The 20,068-nt window shown below is 42.6% G+C and overlaps 1 protein-coding gene across 1 annotated transcript in view; it reads left to right on the forward strand.

The window, feature by feature from the left end:
* The first annotated feature begins 4,083 nt into the window (after positions 1-4,083).
* panx1a (pannexin 1a) overlaps positions 4,084-20,068 on the forward strand; it is a 40,750-nt gene continuing 24,765 nt past the window's right edge. Inside the window, exon 1 of the mRNA XM_072263395.1 lies at positions 4,084-4,527. Within this exon, the coding sequence (XP_072119496.1) occupies positions 4,347-4,527 (181 nt within the window). The 5' untranslated portion in view covers positions 4,084-4,346. The remainder of the gene's footprint in view (positions 4,528-20,068) is intronic.

Raw genomic sequence — 20,068 nt, forward strand, 5'->3', positions numbered from 1 at the left:
AACTAAAGGTGAATGTATAAGTGAATTTATAAACTTAAAAGTTCTGTCAGAACCTGATTAATTTACAGCAAGTTTTGAGTATATTAACACAATCTGCTGATTCTCTGAATGCTTTTAAATAACCAGTCACAACCAAAATCAAAGACAACTCCCACTACTGTTCTGCTGCAAATGTATTTATAAAAAAAGCAACAACTGTTCTTACGTGGATGACTGAACCTTAACAACAAATGGAGGGCATCCTCCTGAAAAAACAATTTTGAAAACATTTTCATTAACTTACATTGCAAAAGCTACACAATAATAAATGCCTGTCTTCCAAGTGGACATATTAAGCAGCAGATCGACTTTAAAAAAATCACCAATTTTTGCTGTATTTTAAGATGCATAACACTGCACAAGATTGGAATCAAAGTCATTATGATGCTGAATCTAACAGCAAGAAATTGTAATGGTGCAGTGTGTTGAACATCAAAATAACTGCATGAAATTTCCAAGTGTTTATGTGTTCATTGGTGTCTGGTTTACTGCCTAATGATGATGTGCACTCAATGGTCATATCGGAGCTGCTAATGATAGGGCTGCTGGTGTGTCCAGCTACTGTATATCTATAGTAAAACTGAGCCAAAATGATGTCTCACAGAAGTGGCCAACTCCAATCCAGACAAAAAGAAAAAGTCGATATTGAGCCTTGAATGTTGTAGTGAACATTAGATATTGCTCTTCAAGCTTGCAATAGGCTTCATTGTAACAATGCAGGAGACCACAGATACGAGAGTCAGAGGGAGAGTGGGATAGAGATTTAAACTGGCTGGTAATCAGACGGAGTCACTGCAGGTTTCATTGTACAGTGAACATCCAGCCTTTACACCTGTACACTGAATGCTGTACACTAGACTGAAGGAAATGCAAGTGAATCGCGACTGGATCTCTGGATGGTGGGGAGAGAGGAGGTTGACGGACAGGTGACACACTTCCTCTAGTTGAAAAGAAAAGTGCTGCAACAGAGCAAGTGACAGGCTGGGTAAGAAGACCACGTCAGGAACACTGTTCACTCTGAGCTGTGCAGGTGTGTGGCCATGCGGTAATTGAAATGCTCCCATGCAGAGAGCCTTCGTTGTCACTCAGCTGGAATTTTCTTTGATAGGGTCATAGAAAAATACAGTCCATTAGCCCTCCTGATTTCTTTCTTGTGTTCTCTTGTGTTTCTTATAATCCAAAATCACCTTATTTGTTCCTACCTGCCTATATCTGCTATGCAACTCCTTTTTTCCCTAACCAGGACCTCAATATCTCTTAAAAATCAATGTTCCTACACTTGTTATCTTTACCTTTATTCTGACAGGCACATACAAGCTTTGTACTCTCAAAATTTCACTTTCGAAGGCCTCCCACTTACCAGGTGCACTTTCACCAGATAACAGCCTGTCCCAATCCCCACTTATCAGATCCTTTCTGATACCATCAAAATTGGCCTTTCTCCAATTTAGAATCTCAACCCGTGGACCAGACCTATCTTTTTGCATATTTACTTTGAAACTAATGGCATTGTGTTCACTGGATGCAAAGTGTACCTCTACACAAACTTCTGTCACCTGCCCTGTCTCAGTCCCTAATAGCAGATCAAGTATCACATACTCTCTCGTTGGGACTTTCATGTATTAAGAAAACTTCCCTGAACACATTTGACAAACTCTATCCCTTCTAGTCCTTTTACAGTATGGAAATCCAGTCAATATGTGGAAAGTTAAAATCTCCAACTATAACAACCTTGTGTTTCTTGCAACAGCTGCAATCTCTCTATAAATTTGATCCTCTAAACCACTCAGATTGTTGGATGTCTGTAATGTAGCTCCATTAACATATAATATTAATATAATGTAAAACTTTTACTAATATCTATGTTAATATAATTGTGAAATATCCTGCAATTAACTGTGTTAATGAATGTAATCCATAATTTTTCTAAATAAAAAATGTACCTCAACTTTTCAGCTGTGGGTACATTATTGGAAGGTATTTTAAGGCATCTTCTATATACAGTGTAAGTATTTCTTTAGTATTTTTACAGTATTTTCACATCATCTCAATCATTGATATAAATGAAAAACAACAACAGATCTGGCACCGATCCCTGTGGCACACCACTAGTTACTGGCTTCCAGTCAGGCACACAACCATCTACTGCAACTTTGTCTTTTCCCACAAAGTCAATGTTGATTCCAATTGAAAACTTCATCCTGAATGCCAAACAACTTAACCTTCTGGACCAGCCTCCCATGTGTCACTTTGTCAGATGCCTTGCTAAAGTCTACGTGGACAATATCAATCACCTTCCTTCATCAACCTTCCTGGTAACCTCTACAAAAAACACTATAAAATTCATTAGACACGGCCGATCATGTACCGTTCTTGCTGTCCCTACTTAGGACTGGATCTGAAAATTTGCAGATGACACCAAGACCGAGGGGCATAATGGACAGTGAGGAAGGCTATCAAAGCTTGCAGTGGGATTTAGACCAGCTGGAGAAATGGGCTGAAAAATGGCAGATGGAATTTAATGCAGACAAGTGTGAGGTGTTACACTTTGGGTGGACAACCAGGGTGGATCTTACACAGTGATCGTTAAGGCACTGAGGAGTGTGATAGAACAGGGGGATATGAGAATACAGAACCATAATTCCTTGAAAGCAGTGTCACAGGTAGATAAAGAAAGCTTTCAGCACATTGGCCTTCATAAATCAAAGCTTTGACTACAGGAGTTGGAATGTTACATTGAAGTTGCCTTAGACATTGGTGAGGCTGGATTTGGAGCATCATGTGTAGTTCTGGTTATCTACCTACAGGAATTATACTAAAGAGTGCAGAGAGAATTTACAAGGATGTTGCTGGGACTTGATGTTATAGGAATAGGTAAGGACTGTATTCCCTGGAGGACAGGAGAATGAGCAGAGATCTTGTGGAGGTATACAAAATTGAGGAGTATAGATAGGTTGAATGTAACCAGGCTTTCCCCTCAAATTACACGAGATTAGAACTAGAGGTCATTAGTTTACGGTGGAAGTTGAAATATTTAAGGGGAATCTGAGGAGTGAACTTCATCACTGGGAAGGTGGTGCAAGCGTGGAATGAGCTGCCAGCAATGGTAAATGCAGGTTTATTTGTAACTTTCAAGAGAAGTTTGGATAGGTATATGGGCAAGAGGGCTATGGTCTAGGTGCAGGGAGGTGGCTTTAGGCAGAATACCAGGTTGGTATGGATATGGGGCAAAGGAGCAGTTTTATGACTCCAAATGTTTGCAAACCCATGGAGACCAAGTGAGACCGAATGGCACAGAAGACTGTAGTGCCATCTGAGTGAGGGTGGTGGAAACTTGTTAATGACTGTTGATCTCCGAGGCGGAACAGAAAGCAACAGAAAATCTGTACTAATCTCTGCTGCCCTCCGACTCTTCGACCGCGTACTCGCCCATACTCTCTTCACCTATCACCTTCCTGCTGGTGTCTTCCCCTCCTCCACCTTGCATTATTCCAGCCCCGGAGAAGGGTCTTGGCCCGAAACGTCGACTGTTTATTCATCTCCACACATGCTGACTGACCTGCTGAGCTCCTCCAGCATTTTGTGTGTGTGTGTTGCGCTGGGACTGTAAGGTTTTTTTTGTGTAAAAAGGTGGTTGCAGGAGACCTGAAACACGAGTATGCTGGTAATACCCACCAGGTCAGGCAACATCTACCGTGAACGAAAAAATGAATCACCTTGAGAATTAGTTTTGATACAAACTGGAAAAGCTGGTTATCTAAAACTGTCATATTGTGTCTTTCAATATTACTCTTTGTTCTCAGGACCCGCTCGGATCTCTACCTCTTAAACTTATCTTTGATACACAGTTTTCCAAGCCCTGAAAAGCCTTCGACCTCAAACAACTGCTTTTGCCTTGGGCAAATTGAATTATGCAGCCCGATGTTAATACTGCGAACGCGTACTAATGGAAATATCACTGCGGTGCGGTGACGGACTGACGGGTGCTTTCGCTCCGCGTGGAGTTCCCTTGGCGTGCTCTGTGTGAGATCGGTCCCTCCTCCTGGCGTGGCAGTTGACAAGAGCCGGGGAGATCCGGAAGTGCGGCTCATGGAAAGAAAGTCTGAGCTGGCACATGTGAAAGTGAGAGGCCGAGGTGCTGCTGAGTACGGGCAGCGACAAGGAGCCGCATCGGATCCGGACCATGCCCAGAGCAGGGAAGCAGGAGCCCTCGCAGTCCTGACGCTCCGCGCTGAACAGGGACACAACAATGAGCTCGGTTCTTTAGCCGAAGACAGCTCCCTGTTTTTTCCCCGTGACGCGAGGTGATGGCCATCACACACGCTGCGGTGGAGTACGTCTTCTCGGACTTTCTCCTCAAGGAGCCGGCCGACTCCAGACTGAAAGCGGTGAGGCTGGAGCTGGCCGTGGACAAGCTGGTGACGCTGGTCTCGGCCGGCCTGCCTCTGCTGCTGATCTCCCTGGCCTTCGCGCAAGAGATCTCCATAGGTAAGGCTTCCACCGCGCCCACAGCTGGTCACGGCGGTGCCTGGGGGCTTCTGCCGCCGCGGCTGGGAGTCGGCTCTTTATCCCGGCTCGCAGTGCAGCCGTTCGTGTTGCCTTTTGCTTTGAGGAGGGAATCGCAGGAAGGCGAACGACAGACCGGAGGACAGGGGTCTCTCCCTCTCCACCGGGACGGGAGCGGCGCCCTCCGCCCGGAATCGATCCAGACCTTCAGGCGGACAAAAAGCACAAGCCCAGCCCCCATGGGCGTCTGCCTTGCAGGCCTGAATATTTTCAAGGGAGATTATTACTGGTAGAAAACAAATCGGTGCGAATTAGTTCCCCCCAACTAATGGTTAAATGAACTCGAGAGTGGCCGAGCTTAGTTTGACTCTGCTTTTGTTAAGCGAGGGCGATCGCCGGGATTGGGCGCTGGGAATGCGGGTCAGAGGGCGCCTCTCCATCCATCATCAATGCCGTTAGAATTCAGCCAAGTCCGGGGCAGGAACACTGGTCAGTGTGCATTTCGCCGCTGCCTTACTATATTACCCAAACAGCCATGCATGACTAGCACATGTGGGCTCGCGGTTTATTCACGGCTGGCGCTGGTCTTTCAATACACACCGTCATTAACACAAGGGATTCTACAGATGCTGTAAATCCAGAGCAACGCACACAGTCGACAGGTCTCGGCCTGAAACGTCGACTGTTTATCCCTTTCCATAGATTTCACCTGATCTGCTGCGTTTCTCCAGCATTTTGTCTGTACTATAATCGTCATTTGCGTCGGAGGACGATGCAGGCGATCTGCATTTTGTAGATGCCATATCGATTTTAAACACACTTGTCACACTACCGTCAGTGCTCATTAAACAGCGAATCTACATGTGCCAGTTGGCCATGGCCATTTAGATAATACAGCCAGGCAGCCGCTAACTAATTTCATTGAGGTAGTTTTCCTAGCATATATTGAGTTTGAGATTGAGATATTGAAGTATTGTACTTGCCGTTTATTTCATTACTCTCACCTCTGACAGTTGAGGGTTCACTATCAGTTTTGTTATGTCACTGAGGTAAATCAAATGGAATAATTGAGCATGGGCTTTTGAATGGCTTTTATATCTCCCTAAACTGAAATTTGGGATTTTGTAGCTACCATAGAAATGTATTATTTTATTAGTTAAGACCCAAGCTCCAAATTCCACAAGTGTTATGGTAGAATTTGAACTCTGGTCCTCCAGATGGTTCGTCCATCCCTCTGGATTACTGTTTTAATTGCTGTGCCATCACTGAGGCTAGATTTATTTCGGGCATGCCTCAGGTTAAATGGTAAATTATCAATTTAATGGCCAGTGCTTGCTTCATTTGTGGTGTTGACATGTGCGCTGGTGAGAAATTGAACTTTCACTGGCCGCTGGGGCTTAGCTAGGAGGTGATCTGTCAATTGCAAATTATGTGAACCAGAAGGTCCTCAATAGAGAGAGTGCCCTCAACCCTAACCATCCTTTCTAAACAGCGTGCTTCAGCATCTTAAATAGATTTTAGAAAAGCCAATTGCTTGCTGTAATTTCCCATCTTTGACAGATTTTCTGTCACCTTGTGCTGGATGTAGCAAAGTTAGATCAATTTGGGTATTGTACGCCAGCCACTCTGTAGTTGGGTTGTAATCATTAGTACTTTATTATACAGCATAGGAATGCAAACTTGGGTCATGATATGCTGAACTAATTAAATAATGACACCTACCTAAACTAGTCCTTCTGCCTGCACGTGATCCATATCCCTCCAGTCTCTGCATTCTCATGTGCCTATTTAAGAGCTTTTTAAATGCCTCTATAGTATCTGCCTCCATCACCACCTTCCCAGCAGTGAATTACAGGTACTCACCACCCTGTTAAAAAATATTGCCCTTTGAATTTGCCCCCTCAACTTAAATATATTCCCTTCAGTGTTAGACATTTTGGCCCAGAGAAAAATATACCCGTTGTCAATCTATGCCTCTGATAAATTTATAAACTTTTCTTGGGTCTCCTCTCAGCTTCCTCTGCTCCAGATAAAATAACCCTAGTTTATTCAATGCAAACAAAATGCTGGAGGAACTCAGCAAGCCAGGCGGCATATATGAAGGGGAATAAGCAGTTGATGTTTCAGTTTGTTCACCTCCCCTTAACACCTGCCCTCTAATAGCACCTGCCTTGCACCCTCACAAAGCCTTCATGTCCTTCCAACATTGGGGGCAACCAAAAATGGAATGCAGTATTCTAGATGTGGCCTAAGCAGAAAGTTTTATATGGCTACAACTATAGATTGACGTTCTATATCTCTACAGAAGATTTCCAAGAAAGTGAAGTATTTATATGATAGCTTTCACAATCTTATTCCATTCCAAAGCACCTTTCAGATGAGCACAGTAACCTGCAACAGTCTTTGGCACATATATAAATCTAGGGTGCCTAAGATATTTTTTGCACAGTACTGTAGTAATTTTATGTATTGTGCTATACTGCTGCAACAAAGAAAAAACTAATTTCATGACACGTGAGTGATGATAAACCTGATACTGATATGGGTCTTTATTGTAGACTGACAGTAGGGAGAGGGGAATCATGATTGGGAACAGGGGAAGGGAGTGGGAAACACCAGAGAGTTATTCTGTAATGATCAGCAAACCAATTGTTTGGAATCAAATGACCCTGCCTTTTGTCTCAGGGCTGGGTGCGTGTGCACCTGTGCCACCCGCTGCCCTGGCACTTCTTCTCTGCCACCTGGTCCACACCCTTCCCACAATGCACCACCCTTGCAATTTCCAACATTCCTTGTTCCTGCCAGATTTACAAATTTGCTATCTGCTCCAGATTGATAAATACAGTACTGCGCAAAAATCTTAGGCACCCTAGCTATATATACGTTATATGGGTGTGGCTAAGACCTTTGCATAGTGCTGTAATTCTGAGTTATTTCATTTAATTTCCTGTTGTCCTTCAGGCTATGAGCTCATGCTGTTATTTGCTATATTATTCATGGGAGTTCTTCTTTCTCCTTTTGTTAGCTGCCACCTAATTAGCTTGACAGATTTCTTCCCAGTTTGAATTTGAGTATCTATTGATAACACTGATTTTGACACAGGGCGAGGCATAGGGTTGTGCTCCTGGTGAATTGTCCATTATATAGCAACTAAAGTGATACTACCCAAGAGTCTAAAAGAGCATTAGAAAAATAATTTATCTGAAACCATTGTAACTTTTTTTCAATAAAAGTGGAAATGTGGAGAGCAGTTAACTAGAAAATGCATTAATCATCACCTTGCGTTACTCTGCATGGATTTCGGAGAACCATAGTGTTCTCCAGTGCTGTTCATTCACCGTACGGAGAAGTACCCACTGTGGCTACGTTTTCCACAGTTACAGCACTGGATTGGGGCTAGTTAGAATTAGCTACTTTACATAGGTCATCTAGTTCAGATTTGCTTGCCCCTGTACTGAGCGTTGAAGTACAGTACAGAGCATGCTGGAGCTTTGTGTCTCCGCGTCTTGTGGCGCATCGGGGCAGCAGACTTGCCATTTCTTTAGCACTTGTCTGTTTTTATTTTAATGAGACTCGACGCTCAGCACGGATTGAAAGTGTGTAAGCAACTGTCTGGATGTGAACCTGGGACCACTGGTCTCACTACACCACTGGTCAGCTATGCTGGAGATTAGTCGTGGGTGTATTTAGCTTTCAACTTTGACCTTCACCTTGCACATGAGTCTGTGGGGTGGACCTGACCTGCAACACCCAAGTATGTTTTGTATCCAGCCCCTCAACTCTAAACTTGCTTAGCACATCTAGCATTCCCTGAATTAAGTCACGGACCTTAACTGAAAATGGGAAACTATTATAAAACTTTGATTTGATGAATGATTAATAAAGGTTTTAATGTTCTTCGAACATTGCTTTTTGAATTTTAGTGAGTGATCTTCCAACTATTTCTGTATGTCTCTGGTTGTAGACATTGCAAATAGAGGGACCACGTGGGACTCTAATTTGGTTTGCTTGAGGTCTATTCACATCTTGGGTTCTGCAGGTCATAGGGCTACAAAATGTCAGGGACTGTGACTGTGTTCTGTTCAGTGTGATCTGGCCCTTTCTTAAGTAGCAAAATTAATCATTCTTCTCAGCAGAATACAGAAGGCCTGTAATTTAGAAAAATGTATCAGGCAGTACTAATTACTGCCATTCATGTATAGTGGATTCCAGTTAATTGGGCCATTGGTTAAATGGGGCAACTGTTCATTTGCAACAGTTCCTAAAGGACAAAAACTAATCGAGAAAATCGCCTTTCATCTATTTGATACACTATGCCACTTAATTGGGCAGGAGACTATTGCAGAACAGTTTCTAGCTAGCGTCAGTCGTGTGCACTTGTGTGGCCGTTAGACACTACGGAGTACAGAAATACATCTCAGTGAGGGAAGAATTTTGCTAAGTATCGAGGGTTAAATGTACTTGCGTCTGACTATGATGCAGATTTCCTGCATGACTTGAAAGGAAAGCATTAGCGAAAACCTGTCATTTGTCATCTGAGCTGAGGTGATCTGCTTTCGTTTCCTGCAATTGCAAGATAATTTGCATATCAACATCATTTTAGGAGTTTCAATTTCCAAATGATTGTTTTACTGTAATAACTTACATACAAATTATTTCTTGGAAATTTGCATTCTTTTTTACTTCCAAAGATTTCACTACATTGATATTGCATAAATGTTTCTGAAGCAAGTGTTTGGCCAATAACGTGTGCATGGAGTCGGAGGAAATAGCAGAGGTACTTAATGAATACCTTGCTTCAGTATTCACTACAAACAAAGATCTTGGCGTTGTAGTGATGACTTACAGCGGACTGAGACACTTGAGCGTATAGACATTAAGGAAGAGGATGTGCTGGAGCTTTTGAAAAGCATTAAGTTAGATAAGTCACTGGGACCGGATGAGATATACCCCAGGCTACTGTGGGAAGTGAAGGAGGAGATTGCTGAGCCTCTTGCGATGACCTTTGCGTCATCAATAGGGACGGGAGAAGTACCAGAGGATTGGAGGGTTGCAAATGTTGTTCCCTTGTTCAAGAAAGGGAGTAGAGGTAACCGAGGAAATTATAGACCAGTGAGCCTGACTTCAGTGGTGGACAAGTTGTTGGAGAAGATCCTCAGAGCAGGATTTATGAGCATTTGGAGAGACATAATCAGATTAGGGATAGTCGGTATGGCTTTGTCAAGGGAAAGTTGTGCCTTAGAAGTCGCATTGAATTCTTTGAGGATGTAACAAAGCAGACTGATGAAGGTAGAGCAGTGGATGTAGTGAATATGGATTTCAGTAAGGCATTTGATAAGGTTCCCCATGCAAGGCTCATTCAGAGAGTAAGGACACAAGGGATCCAAGGAGACCTTGCTTTGTGGATCCAGAATTGGCTTGCCCACAGAAGGCAAAGAGTGGTTGTAGATGGTTTGTATTCTGCATGGAGGTCGGTGACCAGTGGTCTTCCACAGGGATCTGTTCTGGGAACAGACTCCTCCTCTTTGTGATTTTTAGAAATGACCTGGATGAAGAAGTAGAAGGGTGGGTTAGTAAGTTTGGGGGTGTTGTGAACATTCTGGAGGGTCGTTAGAGGTTACAGCGAGACATCAATAGGATGCAGAACTGGGCTGAGAAGTAGCAGATGGAGTTCAACCCAAGTAATTGTGAAGTGGTTCATTTTGTTAGGTCCAATTTGAAGACAGAATATAATACTGTCTTCAAATAATAACGGTAAGACTCTTGGCAGTGTGATCTTGGGGTCTGTGTCCATAGGACTCTCAAAGTTGCTGCGCAGGTTGACAGTGTTGTTAAGATGGCGTTCATCAACCATGGGATTGAGTTCAAAAGCTGTGAGGTAATGTTACAGCTGTATAAGACTTTGGTTGGACCCCACTTGGAGTACTGTGTTCAGTTATGGTCACCTCACTACAGGAAGGATGTGGATACTATAGAGAGAGAGAGTGAAGAGGATATTTACAAGGACGTAGCCTCGATTGGAGGATGTACCTTATGAGAATGGGTTAAGTGAACTTGTCCTTTTCGCCTTGGAGCGACGGAGGATGAGAGGTGATCTGATAGAGGTGTATAAGATAATGAGGGGCATTGATCGTGTGGATAGCCAGAGGCTTTTTCCAGGGGCTGAAATGGCTATCATGAGGGGCTATAGTTTTAAGGTGCTTGGAAGTAGGTACAGAAGTTTTTCACACAGAGAGTGGTGAGTGAGTGGAATGGGCTGCTGGCAACAGTGGTGGAAGCGGATACAATGGGGTCTTTTAAGAGTCTCTTGGATAGGTACATTGAGCTTAGAAAAATAGAGGGCTATGCGCTAGGGAAATTCTAGGCAGTTTCTAGAGTAGGTTAGGACATTGTGGGCCAAAGGACCTGTAATGTGCTGTAGATTTCTATGTTCTATGTCTATAATAACTTGCCTTGTTTCCAGACATGATGCGCAAGCAACAGTTAAAATATCGTTGTAGAGTCCTGAAGAAGGGTCTTGGCCCAAAACATCAACTGTTTGTTCATTTCCTTAGATGCTGCCTGACCTGCTGAGTTCCTCCAGCATTTGGTGTGTGTTGCTATGGATTTCCAACATCTGCAGAATTTCTTGAGTTTATAGTGATGTTTTACTGCCTGAACTACACATCATAGGTGACGTTGTTTTAAAATTCTGTACCCTGTATTTGTATTTGTTTTTCTAAGAGCTTTAACATATTAAAACTATTCCACAGTAAATTATGCAACACTGACACTAATTTGTGGTCTGTCAAAATTATTTTCTGATGGTTTCATATCATTTGGGAATAATTCCTCATTTCTTGCATTGCCTGTAAATAATAATGCGACGTTCGGTGGTGTGAACTGTTTAATGCAAGCAGATGTACTACTCCAATATGATGAAAAGAGAACCAACTAAATTCTGCATATCTGAACTATTTAGGGAATACTTCAGATTGGGAGGTTGCGGAATGGCATGAAGGATAGCCAGAGAGAGTAATAATAAATCTGAATGTGCCAGTGGATAAGTACTGTAGCATCTAGAGAGAGGAAAGCAGACTATAATTTAGGTCAATGACTTTTGGATGGTTGAGGTTCTAATAAAAAGTTATTGACTTGAAAATGTTGAGAATTTTACAGCATTTTTACAGTTTTCAATGTGTTAAGTATTTTGCTTTCAAACAAACCATATCCTGATAGTGGAAACAACAGGAATTCTGCAGATGCTGGAAATTCAAGCAACACACATAAAAGTTGCTGGTGAACGCAGCAGGCCAGACAACATCTCTAGGAAGAGGAGCAGGCGACGTTTCAGGCCGAGACCCTTCGTCCTGACGAAGGGTCTCGGCCTGAAACGTTGACTGCACCTCTTCCTAGAGATGCTGCCTGGCCTGCTGCGTTCACCAGCAACTTTTATGTGTGTTTCCTGATAATGGAGATCAGCCAAAGAAAATGGAAATATGATTTTGACTCTATTTACCCTCAGATCTGGGAGTAAGGAGTTAGGGCTTTTCTTTGGTAAATTAACAGTTCAAGCATAACATGGTGGATTTGTGTGGCGGTCAATCACCCCTGAGTAACAAGTCCTAGACATGTAGTACCATCACAAACTGGTAATGAACTTGGGTAGAATCCAGCAGCAGGGCCTGAAAATTCTGAGATTTCCATCTCAGACCTTTCAATAGGAGGCAATAAAGTCAGTCTTCTACCTTATTTTATTCATTTTGTAGTATTTGAATGGCTTTCTTATTTGTATTATTTGAAGTGCAAATAGCATTGCTAACAGCAATTTAAAGTTTATTTTTTATCATACTCTGTTTTAAATATATCAGAGACATATAAAATCTATTGCAAAATTCTTCCAGCTTTGGCATGAGGTAAGACTGTGCCCTCAGCTTTGCCTTCTGTGAAGACCTGTTCAGGAGGGTGGACACCATGGTCTTAAATCTTAGTGCTTGACTCCCAGCCCTCTCTACAACCACGGTAAGTGTGGCTACAGGTGGACAACAGATCTGGACATCACACTCAATACATCTATGGAAACCAAGGGATGATCAATGTTTCAGATTGTGATTCTGTAATGTGTACCACCCCTTTGTCTCATGGTTGCCGATTGACCTGCTTGAGCTCCTGCAGCAAGATTTTTGTTCCATATTCCAGGATCTGTAGAACTGAACATCTGGCTGGCGATCATCACCGTTCACCTTAAGGGTGCATGCCTAACGCCCTACTCTACCCCCTACACTTATGACTGTGTGGCTAGGCACAGCCCAGGCTCCACCCATAAAGTTGCTGACGACACCACTGTTGACAGAGTCTCATATGGAGTAAGATGGATCAGTTGGTTGAGTGATGTTGCAAGAACCTTGCATTCAGTGTCGGCGAGATCAGGGAATTGCCTGTGGGCTTCAGGAGGGGATGTTTGGACAACTCATCAGTGTTCGTTAAGGGATCAGCAGTGGAAAGGGTGAGCAGCTTCCAGTTCCTGGACATCAACCTTTCAAATGATCTGTCCTGTGACCAACATATTGATGCAATAGTGTACTTGATTAGGAGTTGAGGAGATTTGATATAACCAAAATCTAGCCAACTTTTGCAGATGTACTGTAAATGCTGGTAGCATCAGTGTCTGGTATAGAAGCTCCAGTGCGCAGGATTGAAAGAAGCTGCAGAGGGTTGTCGACTCTGCTAGCTTAATCATAGGCTCAAATGTCCCCACCATCAAAGACATCTTCAAGAGGTGGTGTCTCAAGAAGGTGACGTCCATCATTCAGGACCTCCACCATCTGGGACATGCCCTCTTCTCATTGCTGTCATCAGGGAGGAGGAACAGGAGCCTGAAGATGCACACTCAATGTTTTAAGAACAGCTTCTACCCCTCTGCCATCAAATTTCTGAGTAGTCCATGAACACTACCTTGCTATTTACTTTTTGCACTTTTTTTTATTGTAACTTACTTTTGTCTTGCGCTGCACTGCTGCTGCAAAACAAATCTCACGACATGTCTGTGATAATAAACTTGATTCTGATTCTCTCCTGTATCTCCATGCTCAGTCAACCTCAGTCTGGCTCAATGTTCATGTTCTTGTTGACTAATTTGTTCTAAAGTAGGTCATGAAAATCAAAGAACTCTGGACTGATATAGCATTCAGAAAGGCCATTCTGCTTAATGGCAAATAATGCTCGCGCTGAACACATTCGACAGGTCAGAAAGATACAGTGTTCAAGAAATGGAAAGTGCCACTCAAATCATGTCTGAAGTGGCTTTGCAAACAGTTGCTCTCTTTAAATATTTATTTAATTTCCATTGAAAACCTGTTCCAGATTTTGTGACATGTCATTCACAAATCTTGTGTGATATAGATGTCAGTCCATGTAACTGACACCAATTTACAAATGTGGAAGTCCTAATAACAATGATTCATTCCCCTTTGCATAGCAAGAGAGCTGGAAGTTGAGGTAGTTTCTTATGTTCTGGGGAATTTGACCACTGATCCTCTGCCAGATTGGAGTAGGTGTAAGGAGACTTGGATAAGCATAATTTCAATTTTATATATATATATATATATATATATGTATATGTCTAAAACAGACTGAAGTTGTTCTTGAATGTTTCAATGATTCACAAACTTTCAACATTCGAAAAGTGTTTAGTCATTAATCTTATGGTGTCAGCTTGTTTTCACATTTAAAGTGACTTGTCTGTGATTAATGAGTTGGTCCCAGCAACCTTGTTTCATTAAGACCCTAATTCCCTATGCAAAGTTGCTTGGGGAACAATCATTGTAGAGTGAATCCTGTCATTTTTATTGTGTGTTCTTGTGGTGGGAATTGTTTTGGATAAGCTTGTGTTCCTTTCAAAGTAAGCAGCCGGCACGGAATAAATTCTGCTGCACATTTGAGTTTTCCTCTTCGTGTGTTTCCTGATTAACGCTCTCAAAATGCTGGAGGAACCCAGCAGGCCAGGCAGCATCTGTGGAGAGGAGTAAACCGGTGATGTTTTGGGCTGAGACCCTTCAGGACTCATTTCCTGATATTCTGTTTGAAGAGAAGGGTTCCTTGTGCCAATCCAGATTATTACAGCAATTGGGAATGTTCTGTTTCCCACTCAATCTTGACCCTTCTTTCAACCGGAACAGTATCTTTCATTGTATTTTCTCTTCACCCTTGATTTTAAACACTTAGGTTTACTTGCAATCTGCCTGTTGAGAAATTAAAAAAGACTCTTTCCTATCTATTCCATATGACCAAAGTACCTCATCACTGAAATTATTCAAAGCATATGCTTTTTGCACCCTTTGCATCATTCTGAAAGTCTGATTTTTGAACTGGACATAATATTCCTCATGTGGCCAAACCAGTATTTTATAATTTCCTCACCCTTATAGTCTGCCTTTATTTATGTCTTTTTCTTGTTACTTGTAATGAACTGTTGGGCACGTGGCCAAGTGGTTAAGGCATTGGACTAGTGATCTGAAGGTCATGAGTTCGAGGCCCAGCCGAGGCAGCATGTTGTGTCCTTGAGCAAGGCATTTAACCACACAATGCTCTGCGACGACACTGGTGCCAAGCTGTATCGGCCCTTCCCTTCCCTTGGATAACATCGATGTCATGGAGAGGGGAGGGCAACTGCTGGTCTTCCATACAACCCTGCCCAGGCCTGTGCCCTGGAGAGTGAAGACTTTCCAGGCGCAAATCTATGGTTTCGCAAGACTAACGGATGCCTTAACTGTAATGAACTACCTACATTCACCCTTGTACCCATTTTTGAATTTTAGAATTAGAAGTGTGGTAGTCTTAGTACCAACTCCCTGTGTAATGCAGTCCTTCCAGTTTGGGGTAAAAGAGCCTTTTATTATTTCCTAATTAATTTTATAATCATTTTATAGCTCCTTTTATTCTGGGAGCTTCAGTCTTGATGTCAGGTTACTGACCAGCCGTCATTTTATAAATTGTCAGAGCTGACTACAGGGACTTGTTCACCAGATTCATATGTTTTTATCACAAGGACATTTGTGGCTCTTTATCAACCACATTCTTGAAGTACATGTCAGATAACTTAATTCTGTTCGTTTACCTGTCTGTTATTGCAGATCAATTTGACACACTTTGACTTTTAACGAATTTATACTGGAGTTTTGTAATCTGTCCACATTCATTGATATGAATCTTGCAGTTTATTGTTTTTCAAACTTTACCTATGCCATAGCCATGTTAATTTTAATGAGGAATTGAGAAACAGAACGTGGGCCTCTGTACATCCCTCTGAAATTGGATCCTTAACTTCCTAACTGGAAGATCACAATCTGTGCAGATTGGTGATAATATCTCCTCCTCACTGACGATCAACACTGGTGCACCTCAGGGGTGTGTGCTTAGTCCACTGCTCTACTCTCTATACCCATGACTGCATAGCTAAGTATAGCTCAAATACCATCTATAAATTTACTGGTGATATAAGCGTTGTTGGTAGAATCTCGGATGGAGATGAGAGTGTGTACAGGAGTGAGATATACCAGCTAGCAACAACCTTGCACTCAACGTCAGTAAGGTCAAAGAGCTGATTGTGGACTTCAGGAAGGGTAGGACGAGGGAACATGAACCAATACTCCTAGAGGGATCAGAAGAAAAGAGAGTGAGCAGTTTCAAGTTCCTGGGTGTCAAGATCTCTGAGGATCTAACCTGGTCTCAACATATTGGTTTTGCTATAAAGAAGACAAGACAGCAGTTATATTTCATTAGGAGTTTGAAGAGATTTGGTTTGTCAACTAAAACACTCAAAAAAATTCTATAGATGTACTGTGGAGAGCATTCTGACAGGCTGCATCACTGTCTGGTATGGGGAGGGGGGGGTGGTTGCTGTTGCTAAAGCACAGGACTGAAAGAAGCTACAAAAAGTTGTACAATTAGCCAGCTCTATCTTGGGAATCCAGTCTTCATAGTACCAAAGACATCTAAAAAGGAGCGGTGCCTCAGAAAAGCGACGTCCATTATTAAGGACCTCCAGCACCCAGGGCATGCCCTCTTCTCACTGTTATCATCAGGTAGGAGGTACAGAAGCCTGAAGGCACACACTCAGTGACTCAGGAACAGCTTCTTCCCCTCTGCCATCCAATTCCTAAATGAATATTGAACCCATGAACAGTACCTCACTTTTTTTTTAACGTATTATTTCTGTTTTTGCACTATTTTTAATCTAGTCAATAAATATATACATACTTTCTGTAATTTATTAATTTATTCTTTCTATATTATCATGTATTGCATTGAACTGCTGCTGCTAAGTTAACAAATTTCAGGACACATGCCGGTGATAATAAACCTGATTCTGATTCTGAGGAGATTGTTCAGGAGCCAAATGAAAATCAACTAGAATAGGGCTGATAGAACTAAATGAATATTTTGCATTATAATTTCCCAAGGACGAAGACTATTCCAAAGCTATGGAAAATAATGAAGTACAGGTTTCCCCCGCCATCCTAAGGTAGAGCGTTCCTATGAAACGGTTCGTAAGCCGAAATGTCGTAAAACGAAGAAGCAATTACCATTTATTTATATGGGAAAATTTTGTGAGAGTTCGCAGACCCAAAAATAACCTACCAAATCATGCCAAATGACACATAAAACCTAAAATAACAGTAACATATAGTAAAAGCAGGAATGATATGATAAATACACAGCCTATATAAAGTAGAAATAATGTATGTACAGTGTAGTATCACTTAACCAGAATCGGGACAGCGCCGAGCACACTGATGATGGTGTGTTAGGCTGAGTTGTCGCAGGTTGGGGTGGTGCAGTGGCCCCCTACCCTCCGAGCCACCAACTGATACCGATCCGCGAAGCATGCTGGGGTACAGCGGTAGCTGGGAGGCACACAGCACATCTTTAAGAAAAAAGCCGAAACAAACATGCTAATTAATTAGGTGCCGCCCGGATCAGTGCCGATTTCTGATTGCGTCATCTCTGATCTGGGCCGACAATTATGTGTCGGGCGGCACCTAATTAATTAGCATGTTTATTTCGGCTTTTTTCTTAAAGATGTGCTGTGTGTCTCCCAGCTGCTGCTGCATTCTCTGCAAATCGGTATCTGTCCGTGGCCTGGGGGTTGGGGTGGTGGGACACTGGGGTGTCATCTTGTCGTCTATTTCCATTAGAGCAGGCAGCTCATCTTCTCCTATGACTGCCCGCCTCGATGTCAAAGGTCGAGGTTCGTCGTCTGCTGTGGCTGATGTGGAAGGCTTGCTTGATTGCTGAGCCTCGTGCATTTTTCTATCACACAGTTCTTCGTAAGGACTCAAACCATCTTGCAAATATCCCCTAAACCTACGTACCCTTTCAAAATTAAAGTCGTACTTTATCATTGCAGCGAAAATCTCACGCAGTTGCTTCACGTTCATTTCACTAATGAATTCAGTTTTGATTGTTATCCTGTTTTTCTTCCAATTGCATCAGCTCTTCATCTATCAGATCTTGGTCATGGGATCCCAAAACCTCTTCAACATCATGTTCGTCAGCTTCCACAAGCCAAACTCACGTTGTCCTTACTTTGTTCATCACGATCGAAACGCTTAATTATGTCTAGTTTTATGCTAAGCATAATACCCTTACGAGCTCTTTTAGGCTTTTCCGATACCATAGAACTCATCTTGCAAACGGCTGCTCACAGGCATGTGTTTAAGCAATGCCGGCGAGAATGCAGTTTCGAATCCGGGGGAGAGCGGCTGCTCGGGGTCTGAAAACCCAGTAATTCATTCAGTAGCCAAGTCACATTTTCTAAAGTTACTTGGGGAACTAAGATTAGAAATTGTTTCGATCCTGACCACAATTCTGACCACAATCTTCAGTTCCTTCTCCATGGAGGCAAGGTTTATGTCAAAGTATGTTACACCCTTGTTGAAAAAAGCAAGAAAGGTAGAATTCAATGTTGATAGTGGGAAAGGTTCAAGAACAACTTACGAAAGAATATTAGCATTCAGTTAAGCCAGCGTGGGCTAATGAAGGAGATTCAGCACAGCTTTCTTACAGCAATGCTCTTCAAACATTTGGTATGGACATGGCGAGTGCTGTTGATATTATGGATATGAACTAGTGTTTAATAAAATATCTTGGTCTTATGAAGAGGTAGTACATTTATGGATAAAAACTGTATTTTTTAAAAAAAAATCTGACAGCCAGAGACCAGTGGTGAATGGTTGTTTTCTAGACTGGAGCAAGATTTATATAGGCATCTGTTAGTCTCATGAGACCATGGATTTGTGCCTTGGAAGGTTTCCAGGGCGCAGGCCTGGGCAAGGTTGTATGGAACACCAGCAGTTGCTCATGCTGCAAGTCTCCCCTCTCCACGCCACCGATGTTGTCCAAGGGAAGGGCATTAGGACCCATACAGCTTGGCACCAGTATTGTTGCAAAGCAATGTGTGGTTAAGTGCCTCGCTCAAAGACACGCACACTGCCTCAGCCAAGGCTCGAACTAGCGACCTTCAAATCACTAGACGAACGCCTTAACCACTTGGCATGTGGTGCAAGATATAGAATGCGATTCCTGAAGGTTTATCCGTTTTGTTTAAAATTTAGCAATGTAGCACGGAGTAGACCCTTCTGGTCCTTCAAGCCACACTGCCTCAGCAAACTTCCACAAACACGATTAATTCTAACCTAATCACGGATTAATTTACAATGACCAATTAACTTACCCAGTTTTTGGACCGTGGGAGGAGACCAGAGCACCTGGGAAAAACCCATGCATCCCACAGACTGCACCAGAACTGAACTCAGAACTCCGGAATGCCCCGAGCTGTAATAGCATCACAGTAACCACTACACTACCGTGGTATAGTATTGAATTGATTTGACTTCATTACTTACATCTTTCATGTACGTTACGTCTCTGTCTAAATGTGCAATTCATAGTAATTTATAATAAATAGTATGTGCACAGGACAGTCAATATAACATAAAAATACAATTGTATCAGCATGAATTAATCAGTCTGATGGCCTCATGGAAGAAGCTGTCCTGGAGCCTATTGGTCCTGGCTTTTATACTGCGGTACCATTTCCCAGAAGGCAGCAGCTGGAACAGTCTGTGGTTGGGGTGACTCGCGTCCCCAATGATCTTTCGGGCCCTTTTCGCACATCTGTTTCTGTTAATGTCTTGAATCATGGGAAGTTCCCATCTACAGATGTGCTGGGCTGTCCGCACCACTCTCTGCAGAGCCCTGCGACTGAGCGAAGTACAGTTCCCATACCAGGCAGTGATGCAGCCAATCAGGATGCTCTCAGTTGTGTCTCTGGTATATAGCATATCTCCTTAGAACGTAGTAGTTCTAAGTACTATAGTACCCCAGCTGATTTTTGGCAACAGTTCCAAAGACGTGCAGGTTAGTAGGTTGATCAGTCACATGCGTGTAATTGGACTCGTTAGGCCAGGAGAGCCTATTACTGCGCTGTAAGAAAAGCTAAAATATTACACTATGAATGCATAAAACTGCTCACTCTGTCCCC

Source organism: Mobula birostris, chromosome 7, assembly GCF_030028105.1.
Source record: "Mobula birostris isolate sMobBir1 chromosome 7, sMobBir1.hap1, whole genome shotgun sequence".
In the NCBI taxonomy this organism is placed as follows: domain Eukaryota; kingdom Metazoa; phylum Chordata; class Chondrichthyes; order Myliobatiformes; family Myliobatidae; genus Mobula; species Mobula birostris.